The sequence below is a fragment of the Crotalus tigris genome, unplaced genomic scaffold (assembly GCF_016545835.1).
Source record: "Crotalus tigris isolate CLP2741 ecotype Arizona unplaced genomic scaffold, ASM1654583v1 scf7180000018371.15429387391:27106975, whole genome shotgun sequence".
Lineage (NCBI taxonomy): Eukaryota > Metazoa > Chordata > Lepidosauria > Squamata > Viperidae > Crotalus > Crotalus tigris.
In genome coordinates, this window is record NW_024096970.1 from 24,233,599 (window position 1) to 24,250,743 (window position 17,145).

The 17,145-nt window shown below is 34.3% G+C and overlaps 2 protein-coding genes across 4 annotated transcripts in view; both read left to right on the top strand.

Annotated features, from left to right (window-relative positions):
- Window positions 1–11,401, top strand: LOC120311824. 2 transcript variants are annotated; one of them, XM_039351839.1, is made up of 8 exons: window positions 1–143; window positions 1,512–1,633; window positions 3,025–3,163; window positions 5,591–5,712; window positions 6,966–7,076; window positions 8,307–8,413; window positions 9,826–9,916; window positions 10,730–11,401. In XM_039351839.1, the coding sequence occupies exons 1-8, from the start codon at window positions 23–25 to the stop codon at window positions 10,841–10,843; spliced, it is 927 nt and encodes a 308-aa protein (XP_039207773.1). In that variant the 5' UTR covers window positions 1–22; the 3' UTR covers window positions 10,844–11,401. The 2 variants fall into 2 exon arrangements, with proteins under 2 accessions (XP_039207773.1, XP_039207774.1); XM_039351840.1 differs by having other exon boundaries at window positions 132–246.
- Window positions 11,402–15,729: 4,328 nt separating this feature from the next.
- The window catches only part of BAZ1A (bromodomain adjacent to zinc finger domain 1A), a 67,107-nt gene continuing 65,691 nt past the window's right edge, over window positions 15,730–17,145 (top strand). The window contains exon 1 of one of the 2 annotated variants that reach the window (XM_039351843.1): window positions 15,730–16,832. The gene's annotated coding sequence lies outside the window, so the exon portion shown is untranslated. The remainder of the gene's footprint in view (window positions 16,833–17,145) is intronic. The other variant, XM_039351842.1, reaches the window with a different exon arrangement.

Genomic DNA, 17,145 nt, shown 5'->3' on the forward strand with positions numbered 1-17,145 from the left:
ATCCCCGGAGCAGGGAGAAATAATGGCAACTACTTTTGCGCATGCGTTCAAGGCCGGGAGGTCGGGTAGTGACGTTTTAACTGACTTATCTAGGCGTAACGAGAAAGATGATCGAGGCGCGCTTGCGCGGTACCTTCAATCAGGTAAGGATGGATTTTCCATCGGCTCGCCAAGCGGTGTTGAACGTGATAAAAGGTGTGCGCGCGGGGGAGTTGCCTCGCCTGCTACACTGGCTGAGAACATCTAGTAAGCCAAGTTTCTTCCTAGGCCTCGTATCTCCAACACTTGAGATAGTATAACGTGGGGTCGCCAGCCAGTTACGTGTACTCTTTTCTAGGATGCGCCTTTCCATTTTTCTTCCCATTTTTTCGCTCTGTTCTATATTCGGAGCGTTTGTTTGTTTTATACTTCGCTTATCTGCCCCTTTTTATCCTGACTTTTATTGATTCTGTTATGGGACTGTTGACTTGGAAAAACTGCATGCTGAATGCGGGTTTAGTTTATCACACCAAACATGCTGAATCAGATTAATTGGTCATTTGGTCCAATGTATTGTATTCCTCAGTGACTGGGAAATCCAGAAGAAAGATACGGCATTCTATATTGCTCTTCAGTAAGAATACATGGAAGCTGTGCTGCCTCTGAAATTCGTTTGATACAGGCATTATGATGGATTGCCTTTAAGACTAATAGTAGGCACAAGTCCCACTGGCTTCACTTTTGCATCTGGTTTCTTAGTATAAAATTTGTTCTCTCTGTAAAACCATCTAAATGTATGGCCTTTACTATATCGCCAAGCAAAAAAATTAGAATATATATGTATTAAGACAATTGCTTATGTTACAGTCTTTGGACATCACTGAACATTCACTAGATTACAATTTGGGGGCATTGTTGGTAGTGAATTTGAATGATTTGAATGTTTTCTATTTTTTTATTTTGCAATATTATGTAATGGATTTTTATCCCAGGAATTTACCCTTTTAACAGTCTCTTAAGGATCAATCTTGGACACTATTTTCTTTTTGTTGTTCTGTGGGATGCTCTTGATTCCTTATCAACATTTCCAGCATCATGGATATGCTGACAAGTCTATCAGTCTTTTCTGACCCTTGTTGGCAAAGCATGGTCAGTTGTAAAAAAAACATTTTATCAACATTTCCTCTTAAATACCCTTTTACTGCCTTAGTGCTGAATATGGATAAAACTGAGACTGTCCTGTTTTGGCTCAATTGTCATTCCAGTCCATTAATGAGTCTTTCCCCTGTTTGTCTTCAGGGCTGCTGCATTGCCCCCAGTTTCTTCTTTAAGGCCTTGCATTCTTGATGGATAACCAGCTGACTTCATGGCTGTTTACTGATTGTACAGCTAGTTATATTATTTTTCTTTTGATGAATGTTTGTAGAATCTGCATTTCTTGGAATCCATGCATTCAGCAGCCGTGTTAAGTAAGGCTATTGCCTTGAGTTTCACATGATCATTGCAAAATCTGATTTCCCTGTTTTTTGTAGATGACTTTGATGAATTTACATGCAACAACGATGATGCCATTCTCAGAAGTATTGCTGAAGATATTCAACATCGTTTGCCTCTTGGAGCAGTGCTCAACTCAGAGCATAATGCTCTTCAAAAAGTAGGTTTTGCTATTCAACCTTCCCATAAACATTGACAAGTGGTTTTTAAACAGAATTTTCTATAATGTCATCGACACTTATGGCTTTGTTGGCTTTTTTGTTCATGTATTGCCAACACAAGACAGAACATAGATTAAGTCTTAAAGTAGACATTTGTGCAGCAATACCTCTAGGAGGTATTGATTATAATTATACCAAGATTATTTTTAAATTAAAGTGCAAAACAGTCTTTTGATTGGCCTTATCTTTAAAGTTCCGTATTCTTCATTGGTAAAATGGAAGTATCAATGTGTTGCTTGTAACGAGATACTATATTGGTTCAATTGTACTGTTCAATTTTAGAATAAGGTGTTAGAATGTTATAATATATTGACATATTTGTATACTGTATGTCTCGGTAGATTTGGACATATTCCAATACATAATAGAATGCTCAGCCGATTGCCTTTATCCCAGGGATAGTCTCACCATTAGCTAATGTAAAGCAGTCTTCTCAATTGGGTTGATATTGGGATGTAGCAAGAAGGTCTTGGAGGACAAAGCTATGTCCCACATCCTGCCCTTGAAGTTAGTCTGCTGCCTCAAGGTACATGAACAGTTAGGAGCAGCATCTTTTTATTTTGTTCAAGCAAGAACATTCTTTGCCCTTGTCTGCCCACTGAATCAGCAATATATGGCTAAATCTGGTGAATATCTGGATTCTACTAAAGTGGAAAATAGATTGTTGTTTCCTATAGATGAGTAAGTGATTTTTTTTTTTACTTTGCTTGTATAGAAGCGTCTGAATTTTCTTACAGAAAATTGGATTGGAAGCTGTTAATTTCCATCAACAAATCTCTCATTGGTGTGATGAATAAGTAGTAGTTTGTTGTCAATTGAAAACACCACAAGCAAATTAGTGTGGGAAATTCTGTTTCTTGGATTCTTTTGATATAAAAGGGAGGAGGATTCACTTTTTCATGAAGAGAGGACTGATAGCTATCAGGTATCTTTTCCACTTCAGAATCAGCTCTTAGAAATGTTCATCCTTTAAGGTTATCAGGAGCGATTTCGAACTGGAAGAAAAGCTATGGCTCTATGCACAATTGTCTCCTATGATGATCCATGTAAGCCACAGGATGAAATGTCTCTTTACCTGTGAAGAATTACCAAGTATTAAGAGTAGATCTTTTTAATTTGATTTTATGGCGTTCTTTTGTACCTTTATGATGCTTAATTTTTCCATTTCATCTCTGTGCATTTATGATTGTGAACTACTAGAATCATTCAGATACGATGGATTATAATTTCTATAAATAACATGAAATGTATGATTCTTGAATTTCAATGGCATATAAGCTGTGAGAGAAAATGTCACAAATATATATCAACTGTGATTTTTTTTCTTTAGCTTCATGAACAGACAGTCCCCACCATTCATGTTGATGCTTTCCTTTATGATGATGACTGTATTGATTCTTTATGTCAAGAAGGAAAGATGAGCAGAAATTATTGTCTAACATGTGGCTCTTATCAGACAGCACCATTAGGTAATCAGTTATGAATTTTACTTTTTTACCAAACTACAGCATTAATCTGTGTATTCCTCTGCTGTACATCAGGATGAACATTTTGGGCTGGAGTTTGTGGGTACCTATATAATATAAATATCATGAGGCCTTGCCTGTTCAAAAAATAGCTCCTGTGGAGGTAAGCCACGCACAAAGCATCTTTTGATTGGAAGGCGGTTGATGAGGTTGCTTCTCAATAAACAGGTACTTCGCACTCTCCAGAAAGCTTTGTAGCAACTTATTATAACTTTGCATTTTTTTTAAATCATGTAGTAAAAAAGCACTATATCCCATTTATTTTCTAAGAATGCTGAAAGACTACATTATATGTTTTCACCTTATGGTTTTCAAGATTTCCATTATGTTTTTGGTTCTTAGCATAAACTCTAAAAGAGAGTCTGGTCACTAGGACAGAAAGCCTAGTAAGTGCCAAAGGCAATGTCAATGGGTACATTAGCCTCTGCATATATTAAGATGCATGCTCTTGATCCAGTGTTTGTTCCTAAGTAAAGGATGCAGCTTCTCATCAGCATTTTGTCATACTTGAGTGAATTCCCTAAGTTCTGGAAGTCTCTGCCAGTTATTAATGTATAAGAAATTCACAATCTTAAAATTAATTAGGACATTTGGGAATGGAGGGAATTCTTGGGGAATGCATCATACGGGATAGTGATACATTTCCCTTTTCCTTCTGCTTTAAGCATTTTTGGTCTAAAATCTATACGGCATGTGGTTCAGTCTTCATTCTTAAGAAAGTAAAAAAAATTGAAAATGCTTTAGAACTGGCCTTTTCATTGAACTCACTGAACAGATTTCTCTTGCTATTGTTGTGCTGTTATCTTTTGTAATTTTTGGTATGTTTTATAAGTTCATTTATTTTACCAGATTTGGAGGTTGCCTTCAGTGAAAAATTGGCTGTTTTTTAATCAATAAAATTAATATGCATGCTTGCTATTCTGAAATGTGGGCATTCCCAAAGGATAACAGATTCTCAGTGGGATTCTGTTTAACCATTTTTATTCCACCTTCACAAACCAGCTAAATTTGAGTTCAGGAATGTGTATAAAAATAGCTAAAATGAATAAATTAAAAGCGAAACAATTCCTCTAGTACATTTACAGTTTGCAAAGTGTCTAATTGGTTTGGCTTTGAAAACTAATCTTATTTGATCCACAGATTCCGTTATTTTTTATTTTTGGGTTATTGCCTTGGGTTACTTTTAGAGTAATAAAGGTGGGATAAAAATCTAATAAATAAAGACATCTCTAATTTATAGGACGTGAAGTTATATATTCAGAAACCTTTATATATGTACTACATAACTTTTTGCTTGAGCAATACTGTTTTAATACTTGTAAATTGTCACAAAGACAGTACCAGCACCAAAATTAAAAAACCTTCAAACTTCAGAAACCATTAGTATTACATTCATATATTTTTATATTTCAGATTTAAATAAAAGTTTTATCAGTTCAGAGTAGTTCACATTCAAATATTATGTAATAGAGAAGTATATATTAAATTCATAAGCACTTTGAAAATTTAGAAGAACTGTTTTGGATCTGATTTGAATTCAGCTTGGGCAAAGTCTCCACTTTTATTAAAACAGAACATCTTTCTTCAGGCTTTCACATAAGCCTGAAAAGAAATTGCATCCACTTTAAGGAGACAAGTCTCTAAATCTGATGCAACTTTTTAAGGTTTCGAATGAAAAAAGACAAACAGCAGAAAAATATAATGCTTGCATGAGATCCAAAAAACTTTTCCCAAATTATTTTCAGATATATTTTTTTTTTCAGAATGATTATGAATCAAGGAATTGTGATGATGATAATCTATTTTCAAATGTCCAAATGACAGATTAATTTGTTTTCAGAGTGATTAGACATGAACACCTTTGCAATCTGGAATATGTTTCAAAGTCAGCATGCTAAATTTTGTTGTTGTGCTCACTTAATACAGTGCAAGGAGGAAAAAAAAAATAGAATCCAGGCTTTGCTGTCCGCATGATAGTCCCCAAAATAGAATAAGCACAGATGAAAATGCTGTCTTTGCAAGATTCTAGCTTCTCAAAGAACCATATTCATAATGTATTCCATTTAAATGCATATAGATTCTGTTCAGTTTTCAACTATATATATGAGGCTGGTAGATGCTAAACAGAGCCAGATACTAGATACGGCAAATTCACCTCAGAAGGTCATATGCAGCCATTGCTTTTTCAAAATCGCAGCAGAAATGTTTAATATCAAAATAGGCTTGGCAATATTTTTTATCACTGCCCCAAATTGAAAATGAGAATTTTCTTCAGAAAGTTTTGTTTTAATCCAAGTTCTTGTAATCTTGTATTTCATGCTGAATGCTAACCATGGCTGCAATGTGCTTTGTTTTATTGTTGTTTCCCAGAATTCATTTCTCATTCCTTTTCCCTCATGGAACTGAAGTTCCTGTACCAGAAAGTACTGCCTGACCTGACAGGGAAGGTTCTGGTTGATGTGGGCTCCAGGCTTGGAGCAGTCCTGTTTGGGGTAAAAGCTGCACCAGAAATTGATTGACAGTCTCTGTGTTTTCTCTCTATCTCTCCTTCTGCTGGTAGTTATTGTGCTGTATAATGTTATTTAAGCAAGTTTCTGGTTGGTTATTTTTTGAACCTGAATTTATTATTGATTTGCTGGGTTTTTTTACATATTTTATTATTTTGACATTTGATTACTGACTTTATTCAACTTGAATATAGCTTTTAGAATGCAAAAGTAGGGGCATATATCCTTTATTACAGGAACCAGCATATTATGGTCATAGTATAATTAAAGACATGAATAACCTCAGAAATAACAGGCTGTAGCCATCAAGCTCTAGCCTTGAAAAGGAAGGATGCTGGCATTATCCTTTGCATGTTTTTAGAATTAACTAATCTCTTGTGCGGTGGTGATATACCTGTTCTTGGCTTCAGAAACTATTTTTAGCAAGTAGATGCAGAATCAGTTTTCACAACATTTATCCTAAAATAGAAAATATAATTATTGTTTACATTGTTCAGAAGTTATAACCTGGAAGACAGATGCAAAAAATATTTATTTTTAAAATTGATATTTTAATCAGAATCTTGAATTCTATAAAGCTATGGCAACTTGTCAGGTTTTATTTGAAGAGGCTGGTTTAAAACTAAATCTTTTTCAAGCTGAGTTTGATTTCTCTTCACTTTGTAAATATGTTCATGCAGTCTTCCCAGAAGCTGCAGAGAAGTAGCTTGCAGTTGCGGCCTTCTGTGATGTTTCTTCTCCCCCCCTCCTCAGTTTTGCAGCCTAGCATAGACCCCTGCTATTCCTTGGAGTCCCAACATTTTAATAACAATTTATAAAATTTACATGCCACAGGACTCTCAGTGATTATGCTTAATTCTGCTGAAAATTATTTTGAAAAATATGTAGTTTTTATTGAGACAGAAATATAAAATTATTAAATGCATGAATAATATTAATAGTGCCTAATTACTTTTATTTAAATTGTAAAGTCAATTCAGTTAAACCAATTGGTCTGTCCGGAACATATCCTCTTTTTAGGGTTTGGCTCCAGCAAAGCATTCAAAAGCTTGATATTGCTTTTGTTCCCCCCAAATTAAGCATTTCCTGGGGTGCCATGTGAGCATGTATTTAGTATAGTCATTTATAATAGGGTTTGTACACATTTTGAAGGCAAATTCAGATGCATACTATAGTTCAACTCTGTATTCCAATCCAGTTTAGAAACTTCTTAACATTTTTTCTACTTTTTATTTTAGGCCTACTATTATAGTTCAGCATCCCAAATCTACGGAGTTGAAATGAATGGAGACTTTTGCCAGTTGCAGGAAGCTATCATTTCAAAATATCAACTTGATGACAGAATAAAGGTGAAACAACCCATTTAATTGCTTGGTTTATGTATGGAAGGGATGCAAGTTAGCATATGACAAAGTCAGCTGAGCTTCATTTGTAAATAATTATTTTCTACTGTGAAAAGGAAGAGGAATATAATAAAGTTTTTATAGGTTTGATGTTGAAGAAATCTTGTAGCAATCCAAATCGTTTGTCTACCTAAGTTTTTGTAAGGACATTTCCTGTACAGTAAAGAAAACATCCAGCATTTTTCTAATTCTCATGTGTTACACTTCCCGTGTATTAGCTTATTATCATTCTGATAATTCTGTAAGGAAGCAAGTTTCCACATTATTGTACATTCTTACATCAGTGTTGCAGCTGTGGAACTGAGGCGAAATTGAAGTCAAGAATGAACAACTTCCTTAATATTTATAGCCAAAATGAGAAATTTCTGATTCCTACCTAAATTCTTATCTACAATTTGATACCATCTTATATGAATATAGAAGTACAGATTTTGATATTTTGCAATAACTTTAATCCTACAGTCTTCCTTAATGAGCAGAATATTTGACCATCCACCATTAAGAGAGTGTGTTGGGTTGAGACAGTGCTGGAGATCCAAGCTCAGCAAGAATCGTTGTACTGTACTCCTGAAGTGCTTTGGGGTATATGCACTGTACTAAAGGAATACCAAGTAATGAAATAGCAGGTTTCCATTTTAAGCAATGTTCATAATCTGATTATTTTAGATGCAGAGTACAGGCTTAGTTCAGCTACTTAAGGAGGAGACAGGAAGTTCCCTCATCACTTCAACCCACAGACTACTAAGCATAGGCCAACTGAGAAACAGACACTGGGTGTGTGTGTATACAGACCCTTCCTCTTATCTGTGTCTTACCATTTCCCTTAGTGACAAAACATTCCTAAGTTAAAAAAACAGGGAGTCTTCAACAAGCAGACTTCATTTCTCCGTTCACTTTCAGTTCTGTTTCATACTTATGGCACTGTGTATTTCACAGCTTGCTTACTACATAATTTTTAATTTCTTATATAATACAATGATAAGATTAATGGCAAGCTGCGATATCAGAACAATTATTTTCTAATGGATTGATCAAGAGATGAGTCATGTGTAATAATGCAAGAGTAATAAAAGGGTCAGAACTAGATGGTTTTCCTTGATCTGCACATTTTTTAACAATCTTAAATATTATTACATGGTTTTTCATTTGAACCTTTGCAAAATCATTTCCCTTTAGGTGATTAATGCAGATATTTGTACTCAAGCTTCACTTCTTCAAAATGCAGACATTGTTGTAATGAATAATGTCTTTGAATATTTCCTTGACAGATCGGAACAGGCTAGGTAAGTGTTCTTTGTTCTGGAAATCTCTAGAAACTAGAAATACTTAACACCCAACCTATGCATGTTGTTGTTCTTTAAAATCCAAGCCAATATATAAAAATATAAATTGTGAAAACTGATTTATATTCCTTTGTGCTTTATTGGGATGCAAAAACATTCAGAATAAAGACAGCTAAATAAAAATATTTCCTCTCGCTAAGGCTAAAACCAGACACTTACACTTGTGCCAAATCCAATTATTTTATTTATTATTTATTAAATTTCTATGCCACCCATCTCCCTACCAAGTGACTAGTTTGGGCAAAATGAAAATCGGTCTAAGATCAGCTTGCCATTTTAAATACATTTTGAAACCATTCTCATACTTGATGGACCTCAACAATATGAAACATGATTTTCATGCTGTGGTTGGTCGTAATTTGTGTAAGGTTACCTTCTGGTTCAGTGTGCTTGATTTATTTTATTTGCTTTAATATACAAAAATAAATCTTTTAAAAGACACCAAACAGAAAAGAAGAAAATGAGAAATGTTTGATTTTTTTTAAAAAAAAAAAGATTAAAACTAGAGTCTTCAAAATGTTCTAGTCAAATGAGAAATGTGAAAATACAAAATAAAATTATTTTGTTTTTCTTATATTTTTTCCAGGCTGTCACATACATCGAGAGAAAAACACAAAGTTTTTCCTCTGAATTTTTGTTCTAGTTTTTCATATTCCACGTCTAACTCTGCAGATGAAATGCTAAGTTAGGGATCAGATAAGACTATAGCTTACAAGAATTGTGACTTCTCCCATTGTCACCCACTTTGCATTATGAAATCATAGTTCTGAATAAAACCTTTAAATGTTATCCCAAATATTCTGCAAAATAATGTGCCACATCTAACATTACACGAGCTGCATCTGCTTGCTCTGTTATGACTCCCAGACCTGATGGAGTGCCACCAAAGATCCCCTATTCCTGCAAAACATATCTGAAATACTGTATATGGGGAAAGAAGAAATAATTTGATGTCAAATGCTGCCCTGTTAGTGGAATGACACAGTAGGATAGAATCCTGTATTTTTACCAATCAGAAAGATCCCCCTTTCTTTATTACCACAAAATGCTTGTCATAATTTCATATTATAAAGTAAATCTGTAGATTTATAAGGAAATAGAATCCAGTACAAACCCAACTTGATCCTATTGTTCTCAATATGATATTCTAGCAGGCCGAGTTACTTTTCCTATATTATTCAGCCTGTATAGGTCTTTTCTTTTTTATGCAGCTCAAGCAGAATCATCGAAACATTTAGAAGCTTCCCAGCTCCCTCACAGATCAACTGTTGGGTGGTATCTTATATTGTTTCATATAATAGAAATTTTGGAGGAGCTGCTTTTCTAATAAATTTACTTTGTTTTACTCCTAGAGCATGGACAATCGTAAGTCAAAATATAAGAAAGCCAGGGTCTTTGTTAGTAACTGTCCCAAACCTTGAAAAGTCTGTCTCAGAGCTTCAGGTAAAGAGCTATTTTTCAAACTATTTATATGGCAAGATTTTCCTTGGTGCGTGTTTTAGGTAAATCATGAATTTATTATAGTCTCTTGGAGGTGACTACATTATACATTATAATGAACTTAGGAAATTGATCATGGGAGATGGCTTTGTGATTGCACCATTTGATTTAATCTTTCACACGTTTGCAATTCACTAAACCACAGGTGTCAAACTCACGACGTCACGTGATATGTTGTGACGTATCGCAACTTTTTTATCATTGCCGGCACGGTTTTGCTGCATCTGGCCTGTGGGCTGGCAGTTTTACACCCCTGCACCAAACAATTTCAGGAGGAAGAAAAATGAAAAGAGCAATCTTTTTCCACTCTCCAGAAATCTCAAGCTTTAATTGGTAGGAAAATCAAGGGAATTTTTTTATCAGGATTGGGAAAAGCACATTTCTAAAACTTTCTAAAATCTTCCTCCTGAAACTTATTCAGCCCAGAAAGCTGAAACATCATTTTAAAAAAAATATTATTCTGTATGATTAGAATATGTTTCCAAATGTTATGGGAAATCTCACGTATTTTCTTCTCCTTCCTTTTAATTGATTTGTCTATACAGAAACAGCATCATTGTAAGATATAGAAATATATTTACATCTGCTCTGTAGGTATTGCCTAGTCTCATTTCACAAAAAATCAGATGTTAAAAATGTTCTCATTTTTTTATATTTTTAGATGTTGTTAGATGTTACTTTGCTTACCTACCTTCAGCAGTTCTGAGATGTATATTATTTTATGTGTTGTAGTGAATTGTTTTAATTTCTTTTCAGGTGGACATTCAGTTCAGCCAGTGGGTAGAAGCAGTACCAGTGCAATATGATGAATTCTTAGAAGATGCTGATAGAGAAGCACTTGAACAAATTTACCTGTACAGAATTCTGTAGCATACAAAATATGTACATTTGCATCAAGTGCTTTTTAAATAAAGAACATTTTAAAGAAAGATATAATGTTGCAGTTTGTTGAACTTTATGTGTCAAGATCTGCCTTTGAAAATAATACGGAAAATCAGAGATGCATTTCTGGTTAAATAAACATGAAGGCATTAAAAAAAGAATCTCTCTGGTTTATTTCTAGTGAGGATTGCTAGTTAAAGAACTGGAAATGCTTCATTTGCCATAATTTACAACATATTGTTCCTTCTCTGGACTAGTTTTTTATATTTTTTCTTGGCATTTAAACATGTGGTACATAGCTCATACAATTGTTCCAGGACTTATTTCTTGGCTACATGAGATACATGTTTTCTCTAGGGCGTGCCTCTTTGATTAATTTCTTAACTTGGAGGAAGAGATGACAGTACTTTAAAACTGCAAATTATTGGTGGTTACTTAAATTATTTTGATGGCACTGTGTATATGTCCTCTTCTTAGAAGGAGGGGGGCTAAGAGGAATCCATTTATGTGCAATACAACAATAAATACTGTCCATAGAAAAATAAAGCAGTAATTAATTGGTTGTTTTTTTCTGGAAAAAAAAACCTACGGAAGTAATCCAGCTCACTTATTCTCATTTCAATTTTCTTTTAAATCACTCAGTCATAAAGAGTAGAACAAATTGTCCTGTAATCTGCTGCGTGCCATTATTTCCCATCTTCAATACCCCATTGCCAATTTAGTGATTGGGTTTCTTCTATATTATTACTGATACTGCAGAAGCCTGAAAAACAGTTGTAGCATCTTTTGCTCCTTTAATCAAATGCTGGCTCAAACTGGATAGGAGAAGATACTTTTGTTTGAGGAGGGGTAGCACTGATGATGTTACCTAGTTTGGGTAACGAAATGTATGCAAGATAACAAGTTCAGAGAGCATCAAGGATCCCTCATTTCTACCCTGAGCTACAAATATTCTCCTCTGTTAAGACTTTTCTTTCCCTAGCCTACCAGAAAAAAAACACATTGCTAGTGAGAAATAGTTTCTACAGCTTTTCTACTAGCAGTTTACTTTCCTTGAAATCCAGACTGGAAGAAAAAGGCAAACTCTTCTTGAACAGAAAGAAATTACAGTCCCAACTTCTAACCACAATTGGGATCAGAATTTCCACTGCTATGCAAGGTGGCTGTTAAGTGAGTGGTGCACAATTTTATTATCTTTTTACCACTGTTGTTAAGCAAATCACTGCAGTTAAGTGAATTTGGTAAATTAAGCAAAGCTGGTGTAAATTCAGATTTAAAGGGAATTTAGCAAACCATTTGGTAGAAATTCCTGATGCTAGGAAGGTTATCTGAATTTATTAGCAAATCTATAATCTTGCAGGGCTTCTATTTTCACTATTATCACGTAGAAAATTATTGAAACATTGTTTGCACAGTGACTTTTTTCATAAAATATTATGATTTTAAATGCAAGTATATATTTTCAACAATAGATTTTCTTCCTAGCATTTTCCTGCAAGTTCAGGGCCTGTTTATTTTTGGATCAACCAAACATGAGCCATTAGTTATGACAGGAATTAACTTACCAACTTGTCACATTATGGGTTGAGTGACTAATCTCAAGTCATCCAGATAACTTTCATGCTCAAAGCAGAACAAACTCATAGTCTCCTGATTTCTAGTTGAGTCTAACCATTAGACCAAATTGGCTGTCCATTGCCAACAATAACTGAATTGTAAGTTGCCCAGTCATTCCTTGAGATAGTCAGCACAGAAAATAAGTAAGTAGGTAAATAAATTCTTCCAAATCCAGAAGGTTACAATTGTCCCTCCAGTTTGGCTTGACTAAAGCTGAATGAGCTCTGAGCTCTGTAGAACTATATCAGCAACTCCTGGGGCAGTGTGAACTTTCTGAGTTGATGAAGGAAGAACATTCTTTGTTGTGCCTTTTTAATGATGGGTTTAATGTTACATGTCCATTTCAAATCCTGGGAGATTATAGTACCCCAAAACTTGAAGGACTCTACTGGTGATACTGCATTGTCTAATATAGTAAGAAGTGGTAGAATAGGAGAACTCCTCCTAAAATCCACTCTCATCTCTACAGTTTTAAGTGTGTTCAGCTCCAGATTGTTCTGGCTGCACCACAGGGCCAGTTGTTCAACCTGTCTACATGCAGACTCATCACCATCTTGAATGAGACCAATGACTGTTGTATCATCAGGATAAGTTTTTATTCCTTTTTTGTAATATACTTTCTTTAAGAAATGACAAATATATTGATAAATGAAACCAACAGTCCATATTTTTATTATCCATTGCATAAAACAAAACTCATCCCAAATAGTGTATAGTTTTATTTAATAGATTGTACTGATGTCTACTGTGTTTCAAGAGCTATTTATAAACTTTATTAGAGTTACCACTAGATGGCATTCAGTATCTTTGGTTAAGGATAATTTATAAAGGTAGCCCTAACCTTAGTTGATTTTTTGTCTCAATTAATTTGTTTCTGAGTAAACCCAAACCTCCATTAAAGCAAGTAGTAATCATTTGTAGAATATCCACAAATGTGCTTTATTGGCAAACCAGTGGTGGAAAGATAATTGTCCTTCAGTTTAACTATTAATACAAATATATCAATTCATAGTAACAAATCATGGAGAATAAAGCAATCAAAATATATCATTGACATATTCACACTTTGATTTAACCATTGTTAAATCAAATTAATTAATTAAGCTGGCTTGTTTACCTAATTGTCATAATTCATGATTTGCCACTCTAAAGGCAGAGATCAACAACACATAAGCCCAAATCAAGCGAATCAATTATGGCTTAGTTAGTAAGATATATCTGTCAGGAGAATGATATCACAAAGGTGCTATTCAGTGCTTTTTTTCTTAAAAAAAAAAAAAAGGTGCCGGAACTCACACATGTAATACAACTGCCTTGCCTACTCTACAAGGTTCCATCCAAAAAATGTGCCAGAACTCCGTTCTGGGCGTTCTATGAGAAAAAAAGCCCTGGTGCTATTACATTTGTGTCCTGTTTCTGGGTTTTCCATTGTCGAGCAAAATAAGGCCAAAAATAAGAAAGGTGGAAGACTTATTGAAGTCATCAGGTTCATCCTGGTAACAGCAGAAATCTAACTAAAGCATCTCTGAATTGGCTATCCAATCTATTGGATAAAATGTCGTTATCTAATGAGGAGCTCATACAACCAAGATTTTGCTCTACTGTTACCTATTTTTGAAGTGTATCTTCCCCAAATTCCTTTTAGGCCAAGTGCAATTCTCAGCTGAAAACATTTATATACTCCTGTCATACCTGGTATGAAAAAAATATTTCACACTATATTCTTCAGAATGCTGGTATTCTGTGAAACAGTAATAGATAGATTTTTCAAATAGAAGAGCAGTAATTAAGAGAAGCCTCCATCTTCCTTTCCAATGCATAAGCATAAGTAAGTTTTGGAAATTAGAGATCACATTTTTAATTCATAAGATGTGCCAGTAAAGACTAAAAGGTGCCATACAAATGAACAATGCATTCTAACTCTGTCTTAAAATGCTCCTGAAATATACAGACAATATGTGTAAATTGCTCATATGTTGGTAGAAACCAGCATAGAAAGTATTTTCTCAGCTAAGAAAAAAATTTTTAAAAGTCCATGGGAGAATCTCATAATACTGAGATCCAAATTGAACTAATGTTAACTATGAGGTGTCAAAATATGGATATCAAATGCAACAGTACAGTTACTTACCAGGCAGAGGTAGTTTCCATACTATAATCCACTTTTCTTATTGTATTTATACCCTGAATTACTTTTCCCAAAGAAATCTCTTTGCTCATCTAACTCTATGCCAGAAAACACTTTGTCGTAGTGTTATCTGAGATAGGAAATTAGATTATTTCAGAAAAAATAAAATCCTGTTTTATAACAAAAATATAGTTATATATTTTCTTATTTTATCTTCTTATTTATATTGCATCCTTGCCTTAAGGAACTGAAAGACTACATTGTAATCTCACAACATTTTTAGGCATTAGATTAGGAACACAAACCAGGATCTAACAATAGAACTACTTACAGAGCCACAATGGAAAAAAAACAAAGAAGATTGCGCAATTCCAAAATCCATCTTCCTCATACCTATGGATTGGAGTACATTTGTAGGTATCAAGCTAAACAATGAATTATTACTACTATCTCAAATAAAATAAAATCAAACTGAGTGTAGTCAACTGATGAATACATTTAATAAAATACAATAATAAATCAAGACCCAAAAGTTTATGATTATAACTTTTGACTAACAGCTCATTTACTTTAAAACCCATTGGAATGGCTGTTCTTTTTATGGTGATGCAGAGTGCTATCTAATTCATTAACTAATTAATTTTTAGTTTTAAATTGCTAAAGGAAACATTCTATAATAGGCCATGCTATTTTTCCAAGTTACAAAGATACGGTAGCTTTCATTTTTTCCTATATTCTTAAACAGGTTTTTATTACAAGTGTTTCTCTCATAGCTTAATGACCAGTCTTTTTATAAACCTCATTGTGGAACTTACCATAATTTTTTACATCAATAAAAGTTCTGAGTTCTAGAACCTAGCAGTAAAGAATCATTTTTGCAAATAATGAAAAAATGATTGGGATACAAATGCTACTTTGGGAATAATAATGCCTATCAATAGCAGTGCAATAATAAATTCTATTTATGTATTTTTCAAATTTATATTTAATAATAAAAATAAAGTTCAAGAAGAAACCAATTTCCCCCAAAAATTCTATTACCTGGAAAAAACTAAATAATTTAAATAAAATAATGAAATAATTTTAAACAAACTTTCTGATTTATTAGATCAGATCCAGAGGTTTAATCGCAAATTCAACAATACAGGATTTAGTAGCTAGTAAAAATGCTTAGAATAGTAGCCAAAATGTCTTAAATTAAGAGATATAGGTTACAGTCACATAAGATGATAAAATAGTTTTAGGTAGCTATGTTAGTATTATTTAGAATATGTTAGCTTAGAATACAAGTTATATATAATTATAGCGCATATCTTGCAGAAAAAAAAATATAAAAACATCTATGGTTTTAAAATACTGTCCTTCGTATAATCTTATTAGAAGTGGCTCAATTTTAATTTTTGATAGAATTTTGGTTAAACATTCATCAAAGATATCTTTATTTCTTCACCTGTTAGCTCCTTCCACATAAGTATTAGAAATAAATACCAAGATATTAAAAAGTTAATAGATAACCTGGAATGGGGGAGAATGACTTTGGAGATTGTGGCTGTTTTAATTGACATATTAAAATATTGCTATGAAATAATGAGTGTGAATTTAGTCATAATAAGCCTGATGTAACTTCCCGCTGAGGCATGTTTTGCTTAGTGAACAGACCACTTGGATATATTTACATAAGATGTTGAACCAAGACTAGCAACCCACATCATCAAGGTTAGTGCAATGTCTTACCCAATGAATATAAAATTGAGAAAGTCCTACATGGTTAGGATAGTGATTCAGCAGATTAGGGACTTAGTCCTATTGTTACTTTTTTAAAAGAAAATCGTACTGATTTTAAAAGAAAAGAAATAACATGTACCATTTTAAGCATCCAAATATATTTACCACAAAACTAACAAGCCAACCTGATTCTTGGGTATTAAGGTGAATGAATTGCGTATATTAAGTTAGGCCTCTAAAAGCCTCAACGCATGGCCCGGATCTTTTGGGCTGTTAATTTAAAAATGGAGGATGAGCACTTCATCTATTAATTAATAATGTAGCTCTCTGTCTTCCTGTGTGTCACAGGCTGGAAAGGCGGTGATCGGCCAATAATAATATAGGAGAAAGAAGTCGAAAGCTCCTCCCTGCTGCTCTTCCTCGTTGAGAGCTTAAGTAGATCAAAAACTTCCGTGGAGCCGGAAAAGAAACAGTAAAAGGACCAAGAAATAGAGAGAGAAAAAAGGGGTGAGCATCATTAATTATCAGTCATAGTGGCGGTGGGGGACAATCATATTACTAATCAGGTAGTAGAAGGTGGAACATTTGTCCCCGGAAGCCCAATCTGCTCCAACAGACCGGCCGGGGAAGTCTGCCAAAGGGCTCTCCTCTCCTCAGCGTCCTGACAGGAGGAAGGCTCGCCAAACCACCTCTCACCTGGAGGGGATCCCTCATTCAACATCAAAAGGGAGGAGGGGGCGAGTTCTAAATGAGCCGGGCAGGAAAGGCGACAAATGATCAAAGACCTCTTCCCGGGCGGCTTCGCGGGGGTGGGAGGGGA

What these genes read in the sequence shown, in the direction of transcription:
- LOC120311824 (XM_039351839.1), top strand. Translation starts at nt 23, where the DNA reads ATGGCAACTACTTTTGCGCATGCGTTCAAGGCCGGGAGGTCGGGTAGT. An exon ending in AGCATAATGCTCTTCAAAAA is followed by an intron (nt 1,634 to 3,024) that starts GTAGGTTTTGCT and finishes TTTTTTCTTTAG; the next exon opens with CTTCATGAACAGACAGTCCC. An exon ending in AGTCTGTCTCAGAGCTTCAG is followed by an intron (nt 9,917 to 10,729) that starts GTAAAGAGCTAT and finishes ATTTCTTTTCAG; the next exon opens with GTGGACATTCAGTTCAGCCA.